The sequence below is a fragment of the Carlito syrichta genome, unplaced genomic scaffold (assembly GCF_000164805.1).
Source record: "Carlito syrichta isolate Samal-C Ts95f unplaced genomic scaffold, Tarsius_syrichta-2.0.1 Scaffold312069, whole genome shotgun sequence".
Taxonomy (NCBI): domain Eukaryota; kingdom Metazoa; phylum Chordata; class Mammalia; order Primates; family Tarsiidae; genus Carlito; species Carlito syrichta.
Window position 1 is genome coordinate 435,893 of NW_007256165.1, and position 22,505 is coordinate 458,397.

General features: G+C 44.9%; 1 protein-coding gene across 2 annotated transcripts in view; it reads right to left on the reverse strand.

The window, feature by feature from the left end:
• SLC22A23 (solute carrier family 22 member 23) overlaps positions 1 to 22,505 on the reverse strand; it is a 179,874-nt gene that overhangs the window by 22,701 nt on the left and 134,668 nt on the right. For both annotated transcript variants that reach the window (XM_021718320.1, XM_021718321.1), the window contains one exon: positions 5,701 to 5,828. In XM_021718320.1, coding sequence (XP_021573995.1) covers positions 5,701 to 5,828 — 128 coding nt within the window. The remainder of the gene's footprint in view (positions 1 to 5,700; positions 5,829 to 22,505) is intronic.

The following is a 22,505-nucleotide window of genomic DNA, read 5'->3' on the forward strand; positions in this document are numbered from 1 at the left end:
TTGCTCATATCCCCAGCCTATCAAAAACAACACGAAACTTCTACGGCCCTGAGTTGTTCTGCAACAGAAACTCACATGCTCTGTGTACGACTTACAGACCCCCTAAGGTAACTGGGTCCAAGAGGACTTTCTGTCTCTCCAGTTGTCAGATGGAAAACCAGAGACTTTTCTAAACCTGCATCCATGGGAGTAAAAGGAGCAACAGGAAGTCCTGCTGGTTTATCAGACACCAGACAGGACACGCTGCTAAGATCATCCCTCTCCCCGACCCCGACCCAAACACTTCCGCCCTCTTGAGTTAGAGCCATCAGAAAGATCTCATACTGAAAACCTACTTAATTTTGATGAGCTAGGTACATCTGACCCTGTCCTAGGGTCAATATGTTTGTGCCATATTTTAAAAAATACTCCCATCCCTTTACATTTCCACAGGTCCCTCCATGGCTGAGTCTGGAGGAGCCTGATGAGCCTGGGTGGCAGCCCAGCTTCTGTGCTCCTTGTTGGATTCCTTGGGAAAGCTGCATGCTTGCTCTGAGCCCAGCTCCTCATCTGACAAGTGGGACCATGAGCTTCCGTGAGGACCAAATGGAAGAACGTGGCTAGGTGTCCTTCAGCATGTGAGGAACATGCGAGGAGTATGCAGGGAGCACACTGGCAGCGTGTGTCCCTCCAGCCCAGCACTCAGCCAACTCCATACCTCTCCAGCTTCTACCACCCGGGGGAGGGGAGGAAAGGGCAGGCCCTGCAGACCCTCTGGAAGGAGGGCACAGCCTGTCCTTATTTGGAGAGCTGCAGGTAGAGGCAAACCAGGCTTCCTAAGGACAGCAGAGGGGAAGGCAGATCACCCACGGCCAGGCTCAGGAGGAGCAGGGAAAACACACACATAGGAGGATTTGAGTTAGCTGGTGTGGGAGTGTGTGATAAAACGGCCTTGCTGTCATTCCCTGTAAATGATGCTGGAATGTTGGGGGTGAGGTTGGAAAAATATCAGTTATAGAGGTGAAAAACAAGAAAAGACAAAAAGAGGAGGAAGGGGACAAAGAGGAGGAAAAAAAGAGAAAGAGGAGGAAGAAGGAGAGGAAGAGAAGCTGCTACCCCTGTCATAAGAGTCATTAGCAACGCACATGCTAAAAACTCCAGGACACAGCCCTGAAGCTCCAAACCCACGTTTAGAAGTAGAGAAAGAGCCTGTTGCCTCTTCTAGGCAGCCCCTGATCCTCAGGGATGGACTTGGAATGACAGCCCTTGGCCACTCGAATAAATATGCTTTGAAAGCAAGCAGAAGACAACTGTCCATGCGGATCTTATCATAAAGTCATCTCAGAAAGCCCAATCCTCAAATTCTCACCAAGTTTTCGCCAGTGGACCCCAGCACTGCCAATCTGTCACCGTCTCTCATAGCATGGGGCTCCACCCCGCTGCACCCACTGATGTGAGCCACAGCAGCTGCATACCAGAGGGTGGGAAGTGAGGGCGCTGGCATCATCCTGGGGTCAAATCCATTTCATCACTTACGAGTGGCATGATTTTGGGCAAGGTACCCAGTGCTAGGGATGCTGAGGGCGACTGATACACAGATCTCTTGTCACTTCAGGTTCTGAACAGCTTGACAAGACAAGGAAGAGGCATGTAAGGGCAAAACTCAAGTTGTTACTGCCAAGGGCTGGAAGAGTCCCACATGGACCTGGGATGGGAATGCTTGAGGACTCAGACCCGCGTGTCCTGGCAGTGCCACAGGGGCTGCTGGGAGAAGACCTGAAGTTGAGGACAGAGGACAACTCCTCCCTGCATGTGGCTCACCCCCAAGAAGAGAAAGAGGGGAGTGAGTTTGCTCTTCTCCTGGGGCTGGCTTGACAGTAAGTGGGAACATGCAGAGTCACTGTTTCCTCAACACTTGGCCTCTTTGGGCCCATCTCCTCTGTGAAGTAGGGACAGATTCTGTCTCCTGTGAGCATCTGCTATGGATTAGATGCACGACCAGTGTTTCCTCCCATGCCTGGTAGACTCATTGCCCACAACTTTCATTTGTTTTACCTTCAACTGAACATTCCAAATTCAAAAGTCAGAAACCTAAGATGCTCTAAAACCAGACAACTTTTGAGCGCTGACATGCTCCAAGGAGCATTTCCTTGGAGCATTCTGGATTTTAGACTTTTGGATTTGGGATGCACAACTGGTAAGTATAATAGAACTGAACTCCTAAACACTTCTTGTCCCAAGCATTTTGGGTAAGGGACACTCAATCCGTGTTACTGAAAGCCAAGGGTTGTGTGTGGCTCTCATCCTGAGGTTTCTTTGTGCGGTAGACAGCAGTCTCCCAGGGTCACATTTGGAACCAGTGAGACCTGCTATAAATGTCTAAAATCTTGGGAATTATGACCTGGAAGGAGAGTTGTCAATACTTGGGCACAGCATGGGACTTTTACATTGCAGGGCTGACATGGTGACCATGACACGCAGGAACTCATCCAAGTAACTAAAGAAATTCGGCTGCACGTGCCACTAAGCACATGAAACATCCTCAAAGGTAAACCAACAATAGCTTTAAAACAGGAAAGGAAAAGAAAAATTTGGAACACCAGGTTTTCCTCTAGCATAAATCCAAGATTAGGATGCACGGATGGGACCACGAGCAACTCCCACACCGTGATACAATCCTGAGATACTCACTCATCTACCCAGAGGCGATGGAATCAGTAACCCTAAGCCTTCCTAATCACAGGAGCCCTGGATTCATTTAGTCCATACATATTCATGGCATGCCTGCTATGCTTCAGGTCCTCTGCTTGTGCTGGGGGTGGGGTGGGGTGGGGCACAGCAGCAGCTGGCTTGACAGACAGAGACTCTGCCTTGTCCAGTCTTGCAACTCTGCAGGGGTGACAGGCACCAATAAGGAATCCGTCAATGACTTATAGCAGCTGGGATGAGGGGAACCAGGTGAAGTGCTGTGGTTATCATGGGGTAGCTGGAGGGCCGACATGGTCCCCGCGGAGCTGGCCATGGAGAGGGTGGGAGTTGAGGGGACAGGAATTGCATGGGGAGTGCCCTGCAGACAGGAAGGCCAGAGTGTCTGGGAGAGGTAGGCAGAGATCAGATGGGGTTGGGGTCTCTGGCGGCCAGGAGGACCTGGGGTCTATCTGAAAGGCCTGGGTGGCCACTGAAGAGCTTTTAAACAGGTGGTGATGTGATCAGATCAGGTCTGATCTGGCTGCAGAGGGAGAAAGCTGGTAGGGATGATGGAGCAAAGCAGGAGATTAGTTAGCAGGCCAGTGAGTGAGCCAGTAAGAGGCCATGCAGCTCAGACAGGGGCTGGCTGGGGGCCAGATGAGGTGGGGAAGGAGATTCCAAGCAGAAAAGTGAGTCTGGGCTCAAGAAGTTAGCAATCATGTGAAACAGGCATGTGGCTTCCCGCAGCACTGAGCAGCTTTGTGATAGCTGCCTGTGATAGCCGGGAGGTGGCTAAGAGCAGGGCTAAGTGTGAAGGCCTGAGAAGCCCTTCTCCTCTGTGTCAAGTCATATACACCAACTACCTCCTGCCTGGGACGCTGGAACAGAATAAGCACTAGCTAAACGCATATGTAAAGAAATACATTTTTAAAATAAGATTTAATACAACTTTTCGAAAATAGGGAGGAAACTATTCAGGGTAATTAGGATTGAGAAAACAAGTTTTTCCCAGACAATATTTTAACATGAAAGAAGTGGAATGGGATGACTTATTTAGGGACATGCCACAAACAACTTGTGCTGCAAGACTTAAGAGCATTAACCTGCTAATGAATGAGCCCCAGGGAAGTTTGTGGACACAGCCTAGACGGCCCAACATGAGCAAACACAGCACCAAAGGAGAAGCCTTGGTTTAATACTCATTCCTCTCTATACATAGCACTAATATCACTGTCTTCAAGTTCCCTTCATTTCTCAGAGCAGTACAGCAAAGCCACTTCTACTATGCTTCATGGGTTCAAGTCCCAACTCAACTGTATAGTAGCTGTGTAACCTCTGGCAAGGCAAGCTACTTTGCCTCTCTATGTCTCAGTTTCCTCATGAGGAAATGGGGAGGATTATAGTACCTCTCTCATAGAACTGTTGGGATAAACTGTTAATACGCATGAAGTACTTAGGATTAAATATTGAGTTAATATTTGCAAATCATTTATACAAGCGATGAACATTTAAGTGCCATTTGAGTGTTTGTCTTTTTTATTTTTACTGCCACGGGATGAAAAGGGACCACAGATGCCCCGTTGTGAACCCCAGCACTCAGTGTTCTTTACACAAACCAGATCTGGCTCATGTCCTCCTTGGTCCCAGTGAAGCAAGAGTTTCGGGTTTCTCTTGGTGGGCTGTGCTCCGCCAAGCAGTAGGTGGTGGTCCAGTCTCACTGTCCAGACTCCCGGGTCATGGGCACGGATGACATCCTGACTGAGCTACAGCAGCACTGGGGAGTGTCTACTGACAGAGTCCCCAGTCTTTTGAATCAGGAGTATAATGAGAATCCCCTCCAGATGCTGTGGGCTTCCCTCATCTGGTTCTCCCCCATCTCTCTTCCCATTGTGAACTGAGACCTGCCAGGCACATTCTCCTACCCCGCTCAGGCCACTGGCCCCTTGTGCCCTCTGAGCCAGGCTCCTTCAGCTACTTGACTCCCCATGACCCTGCATCCCTCTGCCCATCATTGCATCCCTCCTGACACAGAGCATATGTGATGGTTCCACCCACTCTGGCCCTCCTACCTGAGCTCTTCAAGAGCAAGGAAGCTTCTGTTGCCTTCTCTGCTCTAGAACACGCTGAAACAGGCACTTAGTAAATACCCGTTGCCTGGACAAATGAATTGTCATCACAAACGTTTCTGATGGAAAATGAGTGTCCTCTCTCGGATCAGGCCTGGAAACTATTTTCCCAGGGAGTTTTAACAACAATCTGTCCCAGGTCTTCAGGTTAGGGAGTGTGTCAGAGCTTGGGATGGGCCTACCAGTAATTTCAAAAGGAGATCTGTACCTTACTTGCATCAGAATCTCTTCTAACGCTAATTAAAAATGCAAGTTCTCAGGGCTTATCTTAAATCTCCTAGGTCAGAATCTCTGGGTGCCAGGGAGAGGCCTAGGAGTCTGGATTTTACCAGCTTCCTGGTGATACGCATGAGAGTCCTGATCCAGCTGTGGTCATACTCCTAGCATATAAGAATTCTGTGGATCTGAACTACTATCCAAAAATACTTCACTTTCCTGGCTTCTGTTGTCCAACAAATAGGTCTTGGTCAGAAACAGAATATGGCAGTTCTCTGAGGGGTCATCTCTGGGAAAAGAGAGGTTGTGAAGGCCATTAGCACCCAACAGCCTGGGTTCTGGTGGCATTTAAACCTGGCAGGCAGGCAGACTGTAGGCAGACAGGCACAGAGTACCTTGAAGAGCAGGTATGTGCTGGGCACATACCTTGCTTCTAGATTTGGGAAGCTAGCATGGAGCTAGCAGTGTGTTGGACTTGACTATGAAAGAAACCAATACCTAATGAGTGCAGAGGACTTCAATTTACTCACATTCCTAGACATGGGCTGCTACACTGTCCTGTGTAGACCAAGTGGTCACAGGAGAACTGAACAGCTGCCAAGACAGTTGTTGGGTACAACAAAACCAGCCCAGGGATCTGTGGAGCCTCCTAGAGCCCTGGCTTGTGCCTGCCAGCCTGCGGTGTACTCACCCGGCATCACCCCCTTGATGTCACTCTCAGGGCTCATGCAGTTCTTCTGTGTGAAGTGCAGGATCAGCCTCTTAGCAGACTCAAACTGCTGGGTAGCCATCAGCCACCGGAGGGACTCGGGGAATATCCTTCAAAGACACAAAGGGAGTTGGTGAATGTCTTCTGATTCTGTAGGGCACCAGGACGCTGCTGGCAGGGCACAGTCAGTCTCCACTCATGGGCTTGATGGTTCCATGAGTGCTCAGGATGTCCGTCAGCCTAGTCAGGGAGAGAAGACTGTGGGCACCGACATGTTCTCAGAGTTCTTTAAAAAAGTGTAAAAATTGAGACTTTAAAAACGCTTAACACAAAGTGAAACACCATGTGTTCTCACTCTATGTGGAAGCTAAAAAGTTGACCTCCTAGAATAAAAAAGTAGATCAGAAGAATACTAGAGGCTGGGGAGGATAGGTGGAGGGGGGGAGGGAGGTATTTGTTAGGGGATACAGAATCACAGCTAGATAGGAGGAATGATTTTTAGTGTTCTATAGCACTGTAGGATGACTATAATCAATAGTACTATATAGTATCAAGTAGCTAGCAGGAGGATACTGACTGCATCACAAAGAAATAATAAATATTGAGATGATGGATATGCTAATTATACTGATCTAATCACCATACATTATATTTATTGCAACATCATGATGTATCCATGAATATGTACAATTATTATGTATCAACTAAAAGCATTTTTAAAACTTAAAAAAATGTGGCAGATATGAACAACATTCTACCTTTTCAAAATAACCATAGATCTCAAACGCATCTGTAAACCGTTCATTGAAGGCTGCTGCTTTTGTTATATTTTGTCACAAAAAACGAATAGTAACAGGATGATCTATTTCCATTTTGCTGCTAACTGCTTGACACTTCTCTCTGAGATGATGCCACAATACAATGGTTTTCAAGTTTTTAAAAAAACTTTAAATTTTTTTCACTCAACTCTCACTTCACAGGTTTTCATGTTTTATCAGCAACAGAATCTTTATTTTTTAAAGAAAAAATCTTGTGAGAATCCCGAATAGAAAAATATCTAGTGTTTTATTATCAATCAATATTGTAAATTTACATTTATGATGATATTTACAAGGCACACAAAGAGAACAATGTGAATGTAGAAGAAGTTGGTCTGCTATTTCTTTAAAAGTCCAATAGTCAATTTTTTAGACTTTGTAGGCAAAATGGTTATAACTCCTCAATGCTGCCTTGCAGCCCAACACCTATGGGAGTGGATGTGGCTATGTGCCAATCATGCTTTATTACAAAACAGGCAGCAAGCCCCTGACTGAGGAGAGAAAGTGGAAACTTAAGCTCAGGATGACAGTCCTAGGCTTTTGCAGCCCTCAGTTTTGCAGTTATCACTCTATTTTATTTTAGTTACACAGTATCAACAGTCATGACTGACACTGGTAAGAGGTAATTGTAACTATCTACCACCTGCCCTCCAGACTCAGGAGAGTCTAATGAATCCAGCAGCTAGAAAAAGCATTAGTGATGCAGCAGTCTGAATGCTGGTAACTCCCAACCCCATCCAAATTCTTATGTTGGAAATAAAATCCCAGTGTAATAGTATTAAGAGGTGGGGACTTTAGATGGTGATTAAGTCATGAGAATGGGATTAGTGTCCTTATAAAAAGGTTGAAGATAGCTACCTTGTCCCTTTCCTCATGTGAGGGCACTTAGAAGGTGCCATCTATGAAGAATGAATCCTTACCAGACACTGAATCTGCTGGTGCCTTAATCTAGGACTTCTCACTTCAAGAACTGTGAGCAATAAATTTCCGTTGTTTATAAATTACCCAGGCTAAGGTATTTTGTTATAACAGCAGGAACAGACTGAGACAAGTGGAACATTTTTATTTCAAAGTTCCATCACTAGTGATATATAATAACTACTGTCTCTCCTTTACCTATTTTAATAAAGTCCAAATTTATATTTGCTTGTTACTGCATTTTATGAAGAGCTGGGCAGGTTCCCCCTGAATTTGGTGGCACATTTGGGATGGTCTGTTCTGAATGTGAACTCACCCTGGGAGGCCTGCTTGATGAGGTCAAAGCTGTCCTGCTGGGCAGCTGCGTGGAGTGCGGAAGGCTATGTGTTAAGGATAGGAGGTCTGAGGACATCTCACACAGGACCCACATTCACAGGCATGTTCCAACCTGTAGGACTGAGTTTGTTTGTTTTTAAGACAAGATTTTGCTCTGTTGCTCACACTGGAGTGCAGTGGTGTGATCATAGCTCCCTGCCACCTTCAACTCCTGGGTTCAAGCAGGACTCCTGCTTTAGTCACCTGGCTTTTTTTTTTTTTTTTTTTTTTTTGTGGAGATGGAATCTCACTATATTGCCCAGGCTAATCTCAAATTTCTGGGCCCATGTGATCCTCCTGCCTCAAAAGCAAGTTGGGATTACAGGAATGAGCTACCACACCTGGCCACTGCTTTGCTCTTTATTATTTCTTTCCTTCTACTAATTTTGTGTTTGGCTTGTTCTTGCTATTCTAGTTCCCCAAGACACATCATTAGATTGTTTATTTGAAATATCTCAAATTTGTTGATGCAGGTGTTTATGGATATACATTTGCCTTTTGCTAGTGCTTTTGCTGTGTTGGTATGTTGTGTTTCTATTTTAATTCATTTCAAGGAAGTTTTTGTTTCCTTCTTATTTTCTTTCCCTAGCCATTAGTCATTCAGGAGTATGCTGTTTAACTGTCATGTATTTGTATAGCTTCAAATGCACCTCTGTTATTTATGTCTAGTTTTATTCCATTATGGTCAGGTCAGATACTTGGTATGACTTTGATTTCTAAAAATGTTCTGAGACTTGATTTATGTCCTAACACATGGTCAAATTTGGGGAAACTAAAAAGCCTCTGTACAGAAAAGGAAACAATCAACAGACTGAAAAGAAAACTTATAGAATAAGAGAAAATATTGGCCAGTTATTCATCCGACAAAGGATTAATATCCTGAGTTAACAGCAAAAAAATAAAAAATTTGACTAACACATGGGCAAATGATCTGAATAGGCATTTCTCAAAAGAAGACATACAAATGGCAAACAAATATATGAAAATGTTCAACATCACTAATCCTTAGGGAAATGCAAATCAAAACCACAGAGAGGTATCATCTCACCCCATTTAGGATGGCTATTATTAAAAAAAGACAAAAATAATAAATGCTGGCGAGGATGTAAAGCAAAGAGAACTCTTACACATCGTTGGTAAGAGTTCAGTGTGGAGAACAGTGTGGAGGTTCCTCAAAAAACAAACAAACAAAAAAACCAAAACCCACAAATAGAACTACCATATTGTCCAGCAATCCCACTATTAGATATGTGTCCAAAGAAGAAGGAAATCAGTATTATGAAAGGGACAGTTGAAACCCCATGTTTATTGTAGCACTACTCACAATAGCTATGATATGGCATCAACTAGGTGTCCAGCAACAGATGAAAGGATAAAGAAATGTGGTATGTACATATATGCAATGGAATACGAGTGGGCCATAAAAGAGAATGAAATCCTGTCATTTGTGGCAATATGGACAGAACTGGAGGACACTGTGTTAACTGAAACAAGCCACGGGCAGAAAGCTATGTTCTCACTCATGTGTAGAAGTTCATGTTCTCACTTACATGTAGAAGCTAAAAAACATGTTGAAGTTGGATAGGGAGAGATTAAAGGATACAAAATGATGGTAGGTAGGGGGAATAAGTTCTAGTGTTCTATAGCATTGTAGAATGACCATAGTTAACAATAATATATAGTTTCAATAGCTAGAAAGAGGATATTGAATGTCTGCCACACAAAGAAATTATAAACATCTGTGGTGACGGCTATGCTAATTATCCCGATTTGATCACTATACACTATATGTATCACAACATCACTATGTACTGCATGAATCTGTACAATTACTATGTGCCAATTTAAATTTTTTATAAAGGTAAGGCCCTGCCTTATGCCTACCAAGTAGACATTTTTAGTATTAGAATTCCCTCAGTCTAGGCCCTGAATCTCAGAGATTCAGTTCTGCTGTTCCTCTTTCTTGTCTGGGCCTACAGAGCCCTTGCCCTTCAGAAGATTCTCTCCTGGTTCCAGGTTAGAAAGCCTGGTGGCAGAGAACAGAGCTGGCGAGGGAGGGCTCGAGTGCAGCCCAGGGCACACAGGCAAACAGGCCTTGGGGATGCTGTTGCTTCCCTGAGTGACCAGTCCCTCTCCAGCTCGTCTTTGTACCTCTAAATCAGGTCCAAAGTCAAGAGATTTGGAACTAAAAACTGACAACAAGAAATAAATGTCCTCATGAGAAGGGACAAAGAGAATTTTCTTTTTCAGAAATGTCTTTTTCAGAATTTTCTTTTCAGAAAATCTCTGAGAATTGCACAGCTTGTAGAAAAGGTTTCAAGATAGCACCGTTTACAAAGTCATGCTGTGACCTTAGGATTTAAGAAGTGGGTGTGGACCTCTTTTGGAGCTCGGGCTTTTGTTGGGTCTTCAAGTTATTTTTTTCTAATATGTACTAAGTATTGTCACTATAAATTAATCTCAAGTGGATACAATCCTAATCTTATGTCTTGCAGAAGGAGACCTCTTTAGAAAAACATAAACAAAGACACACGCGCGCGCAAACACACACACGCACACACACACACACACACTCACACACAGCTTTTGGGCTTTTGTGCTCTGGACAGAAGGCGTTGTGGTATGGCATGGTGGGCGATCCTGGGCAGGTAGTGCAGGGCTAGCCAGTAACAACTCTGGGGAGGAAGTGCTCCCTGTGGAAGTACTACTCGATCGTCTGGGAAGACAAATGGCTACTGGTCAGGTCCGTGTGCTGGGATATCCATGGGTACAGGCTCCAGAGGTGAGGCATGGAGGGATGGGGGCATGGGACAGTATGTTGTGTCTACAGAGTTGCAAGCTGGTAACCCAGAATGACAGGAATGAGGAGAGATAAGGAGCTGAGTGGAAGGCATAGCCCAGGCATCAGGAGACCCTCAGTGTCATGGAGTCTCATGGGCAGCAGCCATCTGATGAGTGAGCACTCCCCAGAGTCCTGGGCATAAAATGACAGGCATACTCCCCTTAGCCACACACCTCTGTCTCCAGTGGCAGACACCATTGTAAACCTCCTTCCCCACGGCGGGACTTACGATCAACAGCCACCATTCTACCAGCTTCCCATGTGTTTAATTCTTTCAAGCTCAGTATGTGGCAGTACTATTATTATTCCCACTGTACAGATGGGAAAACTCAGGCAAAGAGAGTTCAGGCATCTTGTCCAAGATTACACAGCTATTCAATGGCAGGGCTGGGATCTGAGCCCAGTCAGTCTGACTAGAGAGTCAGTGGACACAGCAGAGTAGCAAGCCCGGATTGTCTCAATGACACTCCAGTGACTGAGGTTTGGGAACTACTGTTCTAGCAATGCTTCCTCAGGCGTTCCAGAATGCCACAAGCCCAAAGGGCGTGTATGGGGAATACTTAAGTTTTATGATGCTCTCCATGAATTTAAATTTGCTGCAAAGCCATTAAGAACTCATTGGACTGTCTGCCTATGAGCAAGCCCAAGAAGGCTGTTTTAGTTTGGATAATGTGCACTGTGGTCACATTATGGAAACTTAATGAAATCTCTGCTGACATAACGTAATAATGCCATGCAAATTACAAAGCCAGCCAACAGCCCAGGACCTGGGAGGAACAGAACTGAACCTCAGAGAAATTGATAGTTTTCAACAAAAAATCAGAAAGCATGGTGGGCAGCTGGAGACTGTGTCTGCCTGGTGCATCCTCACTTGTGATGGCCAAAAAGTGACCCTGAGGATGACTTCTGCAGACACAAAGGTGAATGGCATCAAAGCCACAGAGGCTTCCGTGGCAGAAAGCTTTGTAGCTGATGTCAGAGAGGTAGATATCAGGATGGCAATGCTTTTTGTTTTCTCAAATCTTTGTAGTTGTCTGTTATCATGACCTGTCACTGAGGTAAGAGGAGAAGCGTAAGCTGGAGAGGCCCAGATACCAGAAAGGAAGTTGGATCATGGAGCAGATGGCTGGCCTGGACCCACAGAAACAGAACAGGACGTCTTCAAAGCTGGAAGGATTTACTTCTATACTGTGTGGTAGTACTATGATCATTCCATTTTACAGATGAGAAAACTCAGGCAAAGAAAATTCAAGTATGTTGCCCAGGTCCAAAGGCAGAGCTGAGATCTGAGCCCCGACAGTGTGACTTGAGAGATTTTCAGGCTAGGAAGACCTACAGGAGCTTGTCCTTCACACCTGACAAGCAGACACGCTAGGCCAGGTGGTTCATTGATCTCCAGGGTTTCTGCGGGAAGGATGTGGGGAAAACTAAGTCTCCACATGTTTTGCTCAAGCTTACGCCCCATGAGGGGAGCCAGAGGCATGGCAAGGACAAAGAACCCTTGATGGAGAAAGAATGGAGGATACTTTTCTCTTTGCTTCTGAAGAACTATTCAGGACAAGGATACTTCCTAGAGCAGAATTCTCTAGCTGTGATCACCCAGGATGAGAAGGAGCAGGCAGAGGCACTGCTGGGCTGTGTGTGTCCAAGGTCCTCCCAGGGTAAAGAGAGGCAGATATCCACCTCCCCACCAAGCATGCTGCAGCATCCCCAGGTGAGGGCCAACACAGCAATGAGGGACCGTGAAGGCTCATCATTCACCTGTGTAGGACATTGGCTACCTGGTGGCTCTCATCACAGATGTTTGCTGATGGACTCATGTTTGCTGATGAACAGATATCATGCTGAGGTGGGGGTGGGTAGCATGAGGAAGCATAAACCAGCACGTGAAGCACTTTTAGCTCACCCACAAACTGAGACTGGGCACAAACCTGCATTCTCAGCAGCACATCCGGGCAGCTGCCCTCGCTGGACTCCAGGTCTCAGCTTTTCTCAATGCTTCAGCCTTTCTTGTCTCAGCAGATACTCTTTCCTCCTGACAACAGCATGTCTAACGGACCTTTTGCCCCAAGACGGACAACAGATCGAACCCAAGTCCTTTTCAGAAACATGTATGGGATGATTAGAAGACCCATAATCCCTTGTTCACAACTCCAGAAGCCTAAAAGCCTTTTTGTTGAACTCAGCAATAACCCTGAACTGGCCCAAGTTCAATGGACGCAAAACCTGGTCTGAGTTTGGGCATCCTTAACCTCCTTTCATTCCGCCAATTGGAACCCCCCAGACCTTTTCCTGCAGAATAGCCACATGTTGGGTGGCAGAGTGTGGCCACAGGCCCTGCTGGTGCTCAACATGACCCCATATGTCAGATAAGCCATGGGGTTTTGTGTGGTCAACATGACAGTGAGTGTTGGGCACTTGCTGGTGCGGCTCACCTCGCATCACTGTCCCAGCAGTGGTCAGAGGTGGGCGACTGCCAGCAAGTTACAGTTTAGGAAACTGGGGTCAAATAGTCTGGCTGTGAAATGACTATATAATTAAGCAAATCACAGACAAATCTATTCTCTACTTAAAATGAAAATATGACAGATTACATCAATGGACGAATGGATAACAAATGTGTCTCTCTTTGTGATGGAATAGGATTCAACCTTAAAAGGAAAGGGATTCTGACACACGCTGTGACCTGAATGACCCTTGAGGACATTATGCTCAGTGAGATAAGCCCGTCACAAAAGAACAAATACTGTATAATGCATATGAGATTCCTAGAATCGGCAAATTCATGGAAAGTAGAATGGGGGTTTTTGGAGGCTAGGGGGATGGGAAGTTGCTGTTTAATGTGAACAGAGTTTCAGTTTGGAGAGATGAGAAAGTTCTGGAGATAGACGGTGGTGCTGGTTGCACAACAGTGTGAATGAATGTGGCCACTGAGTTGTACACTTAAAAAATGGCTAAAGTGGTACATCTCATGCATTTTCCTACAATTAAAAATGTATTTTACTATAATTAAAAAAATTTCCAGTGTATTTTACTACAAATAAAACATTTTAATTATAATTTACTACAGTTAAAAAAATTACAGAGAAGACAAAAGCGGCCTTTTTGGACCTCTCACCCCAGTTCCAGGGTCCCAGCTTTGCCCTTCCCACTTCCCTTCCTCCCTCTCATACCACGCTTCAGGGCTAACCCCTCCTCAGATTGGCATGGATTTGCCCCCCTGGTGGGTGTCAGACTTCCCCTAGTGGGGACTGAAGTTTTACACGCTGTGGCAATTCTAAAGAATCACACTGTTGTCATGCAGAAGTACCTGTGACCTCCTTTTAATTACTCACCAGGGAAAGAGAAAGTTACAAAATGGAACCGCAGTCAGAAGGGCATCTGGCTTTGCCCTTATCCCAGCTCCTCCCGGTATAGTAGTGAAACTAAGCTGGGCAGTACCAACACACTGCTTGGGGCCATATTCAGGGCAGAGACAGACAGAACCTGGGTCGTTAGACCCCTAGACTAGTAGAGTTTTCTGTGATACTATGTTTACAATATTGTTAAAAAGCAGGGAAAATGTTCTAGAAAGATTCCCACCCAAATTTGCTACAATGAAGTATTGCTTCTTAGAGTTCTATGGAAAATTTATTTATGTGGAATTCTTTTTCCTCATGGTATCATGGAAATGAGGTTACTGTATCAAGACAGAAAAATGTCTCCATGTTTCCTTAATTAACACCACTATGTTGTGGCACCTCAATGCTGAGTGTAAGCATGCAATCTAAAGGAGGGCCCTATCTGTTTCTCATCTTGTACTTGACGCATCACATGCTTTTCAGACCATGGTAAGTTATGGTTTAATGGTAAGGCATTGCTTCTGTCCATTTTCTTGGAGTGGAGATTTGGCCAAGTCTCAGGCCCATCCAATTTACATTTCATGGATCTGTTTTACATCTTAGTCCTCGTAACCTGTAGAATCATTCATTAGAATCTGTAATTAAACCTCAATACTGTGATATATGAGGTGGTCTTTTCTTGACATTTAAAAATAAATTATTTCTCTATCCAGTCCAATTGGAGAACCTGACATAGACAAGAGTACTTCGTCAGCTGTCTTCCTGCCAATTCATACAATACTTGCTCTGACAAAATGCCAGTGTGGCAATTCTCTGTATAAGAAACATGTCTATCCTCTACTGTACTATACCGGCATATTTACTCATAAAGAAAATATGGGAAATAAGACTAACTCTAATGCTTATTAATTTTACCCTCAAGTCATTCCTTTATTTGTTATTTGAAGTATTTAGCTTTAGGACAAAACCTGTGCAGATAGGCATGTCATCCTGACTGTGTAGTTCCATGTGACATCATTCACGGAATAAATGTGTACTGGGCACCAACCACCTGCCAGGGACGGGCTGGTGTGAAGAGGAGCCCATTCGGTGTTGGGGCTTGGAGCGCACAGTGTCTAGCTGGGAAACATGTGCGTTAATAAGTGCCTGACAAGGAGAAGCTTCTGTCAGACAGGCCTCCCCAACACCAAGGGAGGGACATGAAGCAGGGCTGGGGAAGGGAGGAGGGTCATGAGGCTTCATAGGGACAAGATCTCCATGGATGTGTTGCAGATTGTGCCGAGGGAGCTTCTGACTTAAAGAGGTAATTCTAGCTTCTGAGGCTTTGGAGTATTACTGAATGCTATGAGATTCTGAAGAGACTCTCAAAAAATGAAATCAAAGGCTAGAGTTGAATTAAATACCAGATAGGGGAATATCTTCAGTTTCTACTTCAAAGATTTGCAAAAGATATAGCCTTGGATCCTGTGTATAAGCTGCCACTTGCATTTTCTTTTAAAAACTTTAATTCTGTTTGGAGTAAAAAAAAAAAAAGATGAGAAGGTCTAGTTTAGGATATAGCGAATGGGTAATTTTTTAAAAAAATTCAAGTTTATTATATTCATTATACTTAGGAATTTAGAGAGAAAGGATGACTATTATGAAATCAAATGAAGATTGGCTCTGAGGATGATCAAACCCCAAGGTTTTCCTAAGGCAAATGGACTCCTTGAAAATTTCTTGGTAGAAAATGTTCCTTCATAATTTAAATGACCATCTTCCTGATTTATCTGTCACATAAGCTCAGAACTTTGTGTCTCATTGTCTTTCAAAGTGATATATCCCTAGGTTCCGTAATTCTGCTCTGGAAAATAATGTAGGGAAACTATCAGGAGCCCTGGGTTTGTATACTGGTTTTATGGCCTTAGGCCCATCATCTTATTTCCTTGAGTCTCAGTTTCCCCACATGCGTAGATCAGGGCAAAATGACACCAAGGCCTTGCCTGGCTCTGACACCCTCCATCTAGATTTAGGGCTAATGGTCACTGCTCTAAGGTTTCTGCCAAGTACAATGGAGTCAGAACCTAAGACATCTTCAGAGCCTTTTATGATGAACCAACTTTGAGTGTATAATAATTGGGATAAATTTAAACCATTTCTCAGTTCATACTAAAAGCAGATGAAGCTAAAGTGCAGATTCAACTACCATCTGCAACCCTGAATGTAGCTGGGTTAACTTTCTTTACTCTCTCTCCCCTGCTCTTTTCACTTTTTTTTTGTTGTTGTTGTTTCTCCATGAAAGCAATTATTAGGCTGCAGGAAATAGAAGGTACACATGGTATCCAAAATATAATGTGGCAGGGGAAATTAATTTGGCATTTTTGTAACTGATAAAAAAAGTGTCATGTTGCAAAATAAGGTGAGAGGTAAGTGGGCAGAAGAACAGAGGGTCTCTGTTGCTTCTTTTTCTAACAGCAAAAACAGAAGGGACTGTATGAAGACCTCTATGTTAGCAGCCTGTTTTGAGGAGTCCAACCTGCCTTCTCCCCACCTGCTGGTTCTAATCCTGTTGACAAATAAGCTCACAGCCACAGTGTCCACTCATGGTCAGGGTGGCTTCCCTACTAGGCCTAGCTCTGGAAGATGGCCTCTTGCCGATGCCACACACACATTTTTCCCCAACTTTAACCAAGATGAGTCACGATGTGTTAGCCAATTCTGATGGCTGAGTGAGGCTGTCCTGACCTCCTGCCAAGGACTGCCACCCTTTGGGTGCTGGCTGCATGCTTTGCCAGCATCCCTAAGGCCAACTCAATGGGTGAATCAACCTACTCATGTGTCCTTCAAGTGTGTTTGGGCAAGAAAGAATGGCTGATACCTGCTGGATTTTATATATGTGTGTGTGTGTGTGTGTGTGTGTGTGTGTGTGTGTGTGTGTGTGTACATATATATATATATTTATAAAAAAGTAAATAAATACTTGAGGCATCTATTAAAGTTAACCCCAAAATGACAAGAAGCAAAATTAATGAATCCACTTGACAATTTTTTTTTAGATTAGAAAATTTAGTTTATTTAGAAAGTAAATTAGAGATAGGGAGAAAGAGGAGATTCACCTCCCCAAGGTAGGAGAGGGGGCCAAAGTCAGGAATCATGGCGATAGCCATAGCTCAAAGAGCACATGGCCACACCAGAGTCTAGCAGGGCAATGGCCACAATGACCTAGCAATGACTAACAAATTTTTATTAAGCCCCTATTAGGGTAGGTTCTCATATCCTAGTGATTTTAGAAATGTTTTTGCGAATGTTATACAATATGCTAAATAAAAAAGAGGACATGGAGATTCCTCTTGGGAGGGAAGAGCACTGTGCCCACTGGCCCAGGGCCTCCCCTTGCCGGGCATTCTGGGTACATCCGGGGGTCAGGAGAACCACGGCTTGGTGGGAGAAGCTCTGGAGTCCACCTGCTGGAATTCAGACCCTGGCCCCACTAAAAAAGCTGCAGGACCTTAGCCAATCATTGCATCTCTCTGTCCTCAGTTTCTTCATTTGCACTGGAGGCCATCCTAGTGTCTACTTCAAAGAGTCTCAGGGGAGATTGAAGCAGCTAAGTTATGTAAAGCGCTTGGCAGGGCCTGACTAGGCAATAAACCTTCAAGAAGTGTCACAAATCATTATTCTGGCTGAAATATTTTCAATGATATTTAAAAGAGCCAAAAAATTAGGACCACTTACATGTTGAAATTGTATTTTTTTCTAAACTGGGCATTTATCTAACCTGAGGCCATTTGTATGTTTTATAATGGCTTTCCTCCTGAAATGTTCAAACCCTTTTCAGCATGTTCATTTCTTCCTAGGGGTTTCTGGGCGTCCCACCTCTGAATTGTTTTCCTCCCAACCAGTGTGTCCTTGGTGGTGGCACCCTCTTATGTCCTCCGCTGCAAAGGCTAACTTTTCATTTAGGGAACTGGTACTATTATTTACTCTCCAGTGTTACACAGTGCAGACTGAGCTTTCTATAATTTCCTCATTATTTCCCACACGGCTTATTATCTTCTTATTGCTTTCCCAGATGCTTTTGACCATTATGCTGATTGCCAACAGCTCTTTTCTCTTCTTATTATAATGAAATTCCAACTAAACAGAGTGCAGTTAATAATATACCATTTTCACACATATCCAACACATCTGCTGTTTTCTTTCCAAATGGTTCACACAGAACACACACGTCAGGCAAGTCCAAGATAAGTCTTTTTCCTTACTAGGTACATAATTGATTCAAAATCTTAGGAGAAGGTGCAAGAAAACTGCACCCAATGCCCCCTGCACGTTTAGAGGGACATATTTGGGAGTGGAAAGCACTTTGAGAGCAAGAAACCCTGATGCCACCCATGAGGAGGTCAGGTAAATAAGGCAGGGACACATTCCCTTCCTGTGAATCTGGAACATGGCCACGATTGAAGACTCCAAAAGGTACCTGCTTATGTGTAAATCCTCCTAAGGCAGACAAAGTGGTTAGATTCAGGACCAGGCATTTTTACTTGCGTTCATCACTTTCAGGAATATCTATGACTTCTGCCATCTGAGAGGGTCAAGGCGACATCTGCCTCTGCTGTGGAGTTGGACTGGGCAACCCAATCTCACTGGCCCTTCACGGACAGCCCCTGTTTCATTTCACCACAGAACCTCAAACCTACTTTAATTTACAAAAAACATGTGTTCTACACCACCGACTCAGAGATTTTCCTTTTGCGTTTTCTTAACATCTTTTTCAGGGCATATAAGGCTCTATATTCTGTATGCAGGAGGCCTGACTTTCTCCTTGATTGTGGGCAACCTGGCACATGCCTGTGCTCCTTGGGTTCAGGGCTCAGCGGCACCCTGAGGGCTTCTTGAAATGCAGACTGCTGGTCCCACCCATAGACATTCTGATTCAGCAGACTTGGGGGACTGGTTGGAGAGTCTGTGTTTCCAGCAAGTTCCCAAGTGGTGCTGTTCTATTGGCCGAGGAACTGCACTTTGAGAACCACTGACATTTGAAAAACAGTTTTTAATGATTTTCCCACAGTTGAGTGTTTTGGTGAAGCTTTTTCAATTCCTTGGTTTTCCCATCTAGAAACAAGAATACACCTAGAGAAAGCAAAAGATTCACCTGACAGTGTACATTTCTCATTCAAATGAACTGATCCAGAGCCCACACCCCATTCCTGTATCAGGTTCTTACACTTGAGTTTTATCCACCTGCCCCAATCACCCTGGGCCAGGTACCAGACAACTGGGGACAGCCCCATGCCCAGAGCCTGCAGAAATTACCCAAACTAGCCAACCAAGCCTGCCTCACCCATTCCTTCTTGCAGAAACCACAATAAAGACTCCTGCCCATGTTTCCCCCTTTCCCTCTGCCTCCTGACCCATCCTGGGGCTTCCCCGAGAGGCTCTGCGTAGCATGGCATGGCCCTCCCACCCCTGGAAGCTGTGAATAATCAACTATGATTTCTAGAGCATCTGCTCCTAAGCTGTTGACCTCACTACACAATAGGCTGCAGCTTCTGTCAAGTGTCTAAGCTTTTCTTAGCAGCACCTCCCTTGCTCTCAAGATGGAAAGCCTCCCTTCTCAAGCTCTCCCTCAGTGGGCCACCTCATTCTGTTGCCCTCCTCACTCTGATGGCAGGACAGGATTTTGGGCTCCTGAGCCTCCATGTTTCACAGAGCTCCAGCCTCCCTGTCTCAGGAAGCATCCCCAGCTCCAGCCGCTGCTTCCTCTCTCACCCTCACGTGCAACATCAGACCTATCAGCAAGTCTCACAGGGATTCTTCTGAAGGATCTCTCAAATCAGACCTCTGTAGGTGACATGCCCCTTCCTTGTGCAGGTCCCAGAATGTCCCACAGGCCATCATGAGTACAGCACCACTGCCCTGACACTCTTCCAATCCCAATCCCTTCTCTGTACAGCAGGCAGAGCCTCTCAGGGCACAAACCAGAACCCCTGCTTAACACCCTGCAGTGCATGTTAGTAGCTTTGTAGAAAGAGTCTGCAGCCCTCAGGCTCTGCAAGATCTGTTCCCCTGTTTGTCTTTCTGAGTCCCCTTCTGCATCCCCACTCTTGTCCCCTATGCCCCTAGGCTACGGTCACATGGACCTTCTCCTTCCTTTTCCAGAAGAAGCTGAGCAGAAGTCAGCTTCTGTCTTGGCTATTCCCTTTTCCACCCAGATGTTTGTGTGACTTCCTCTTCCTGATCATTCGGTCTCAGCATGAATGTCATTTCCTCAGAGGGTCTCTCCCGATGACCCTACTTGTTACTCTCTATCCCTCCCTTTGTGGTGCTGATTATTTGAAAACATATTACTTGCTTGTTTAAGGGTCTATGGTCTCTGGGTTCCTTCTTATCCCCACCACTCTATTTTTCAGGTGCATAGGGGCTTGCTCATGTGCATGTGCTGTATCTAGAATGCTTGGCACTAGAAAATGGTGGTGTGGGATAGTGTAACTCCTCAACACTTACCAGCTCAACTTGCTTCTCTTTCAGATTTTCTCTATTTTCTGTCATCCCTGAGATACAGACTCTCCAATCTCTAGTTTTCAGCCCTCATGATGGTTTCCTCATGGATCTGTGGATTTTGCCTGTGAACTCATATTTCATGAGAACTTTCTTCCATGTGAGTCTTGACTGCCTCCACGAGAGGCTGTACTTTTGACTCTGAGGGGTCCAGTGAGCTTTGCTGGTTCTTACACTGATATCTCAGCCTCAGGAGAGGTTGGAATCTGGAACATATAGCCCTGCCTGGTGCAGACTCCAAGGCTTGATTTCTTCAGGCAACACTTTTTCTGCCCACAGTCCAAGGTCGCCAGTTAGCTTTGGGCTGAGTCCCTATGGTGGGGAGAGGTTTTTTAGTCTCGTTGTTACGGACACGTCTGACTCCTGGCTTAAACCAAGGAGCTCGATTCTAATTGCCTAAGACGCCTGAGAGCTCAGCTCCAGACACCCGGCAGGTATGCAAACCCAGTTCCTCAGGCTCCTTTTTGATTCAGACACCTTGTGAGCTGCCTCAGTGGCTGCTCCTGCTACAACTCCCTCCTTGGTCTGGTCTCTGGGAACTTCCCTTTCTTGCACTGGAGCTCAGCATTACATTTTAAAAAAGATGTAATATTTTGCCCTGCATCTGTGTGTGTTGGAAGGATCTCTGTCTGTTAAGTCCACCATCCTGACCAGAAGATCCCTCTGGCCAATCCCCATGCATTCGTCTTTACTTCCCTTAATCTGCCCTTGCTTTGTACCACTTGGGTTCTAGTCCATGTTTGTGCATGTGCTCCCATGACTGTTCTTTCGAGATACAATGCTCTTAGTACAAAGTGCGCTGCTGGGTACCTGGTGCATGCTGTAAATACATGTTCCTTAAAGGAAAGCGAGCAACTTTCAATCTCCTGCTACTGACAGCTGGTCGTGCTGGCGGGTGCGGCAGCTCACCCTGTCCCCATCAGGCCACTGCATCCTGTCAAACAACAGGGCCCACTGCAGAGATGGGAGGAAGGGAAGTGATTAGGGAGTCGATGAAAAAGGATAGGCAACTATCAGCTCTGAAAGCCAATAATTCTAGTGGAGCCTTCCCAGGGTAGTAGGCAAAGGTGGAGTACATTTCTCACCACCAATATTTTTAACCTGTCCCCTTAGACTCAGATTCCTAGGCATATTAAGAGGTGATGTAATAATAATAGTAGTAGCTAATATTTGATATTTTCTTACTATAGATGAGACATGTGCAAGTGCCTTAAATAATAATAATATAAATACACAAACAATGCATATGATCATCATAGCATTTAACATACACATGGCACAGTGACAGGCACCATGCTGAGTGCTCCTCATATATTAATTGACTCCTCCTCACCCCATTATTGACCATTATGACTGGAAGCTGTGAAACAAGAGGCACAGAGAGACCAAACAAGCTGCCCAAGGCCACCCAGCTATTCAGTGGCAGAGCTCCAGGCTCTGTGCCCAAGCCTCCCTTCCAGACTGCCCCTCTGTGCATGTCCTTTGTGTGCATTACTCAGTCTTTGAAACAATCCCATGGGATAGGAACTATGATGACCCTCTTTTCAGAGATGAGAAAACAGGATCAGAGAGGTGTGAAGCAAGTTGCTGAAGGCAGCATAGCTGGTGGCTGGGCCAGTGCTACCACAGCAGGCCAGAGCCCTGAGCACGGTGGAGTGCCTCAAGTCTATTGCCTTTGCATGCACACACACATTAACTTCTTCTAATCTGGATGCCTTTTTAAAAGCTATTTGATTTTATTTTTAATTTTTTTTGGAAACAAGGTCTCACTATGTTGCCCAGGATGGTCTCTAATTCCTGGGCTCAAGTGATCCTCCTGCCTCCCAAAGTGCTGGGATTACAGGCGTGAGCTACCGTGTCTGGCCAAAAGTTAAATAATTTTATTTTTAAATGTGTTTATTTCAAAGACTTTAAAAAAGATTTTATAATGTATTTAAATCAACAAGCATCTTACCT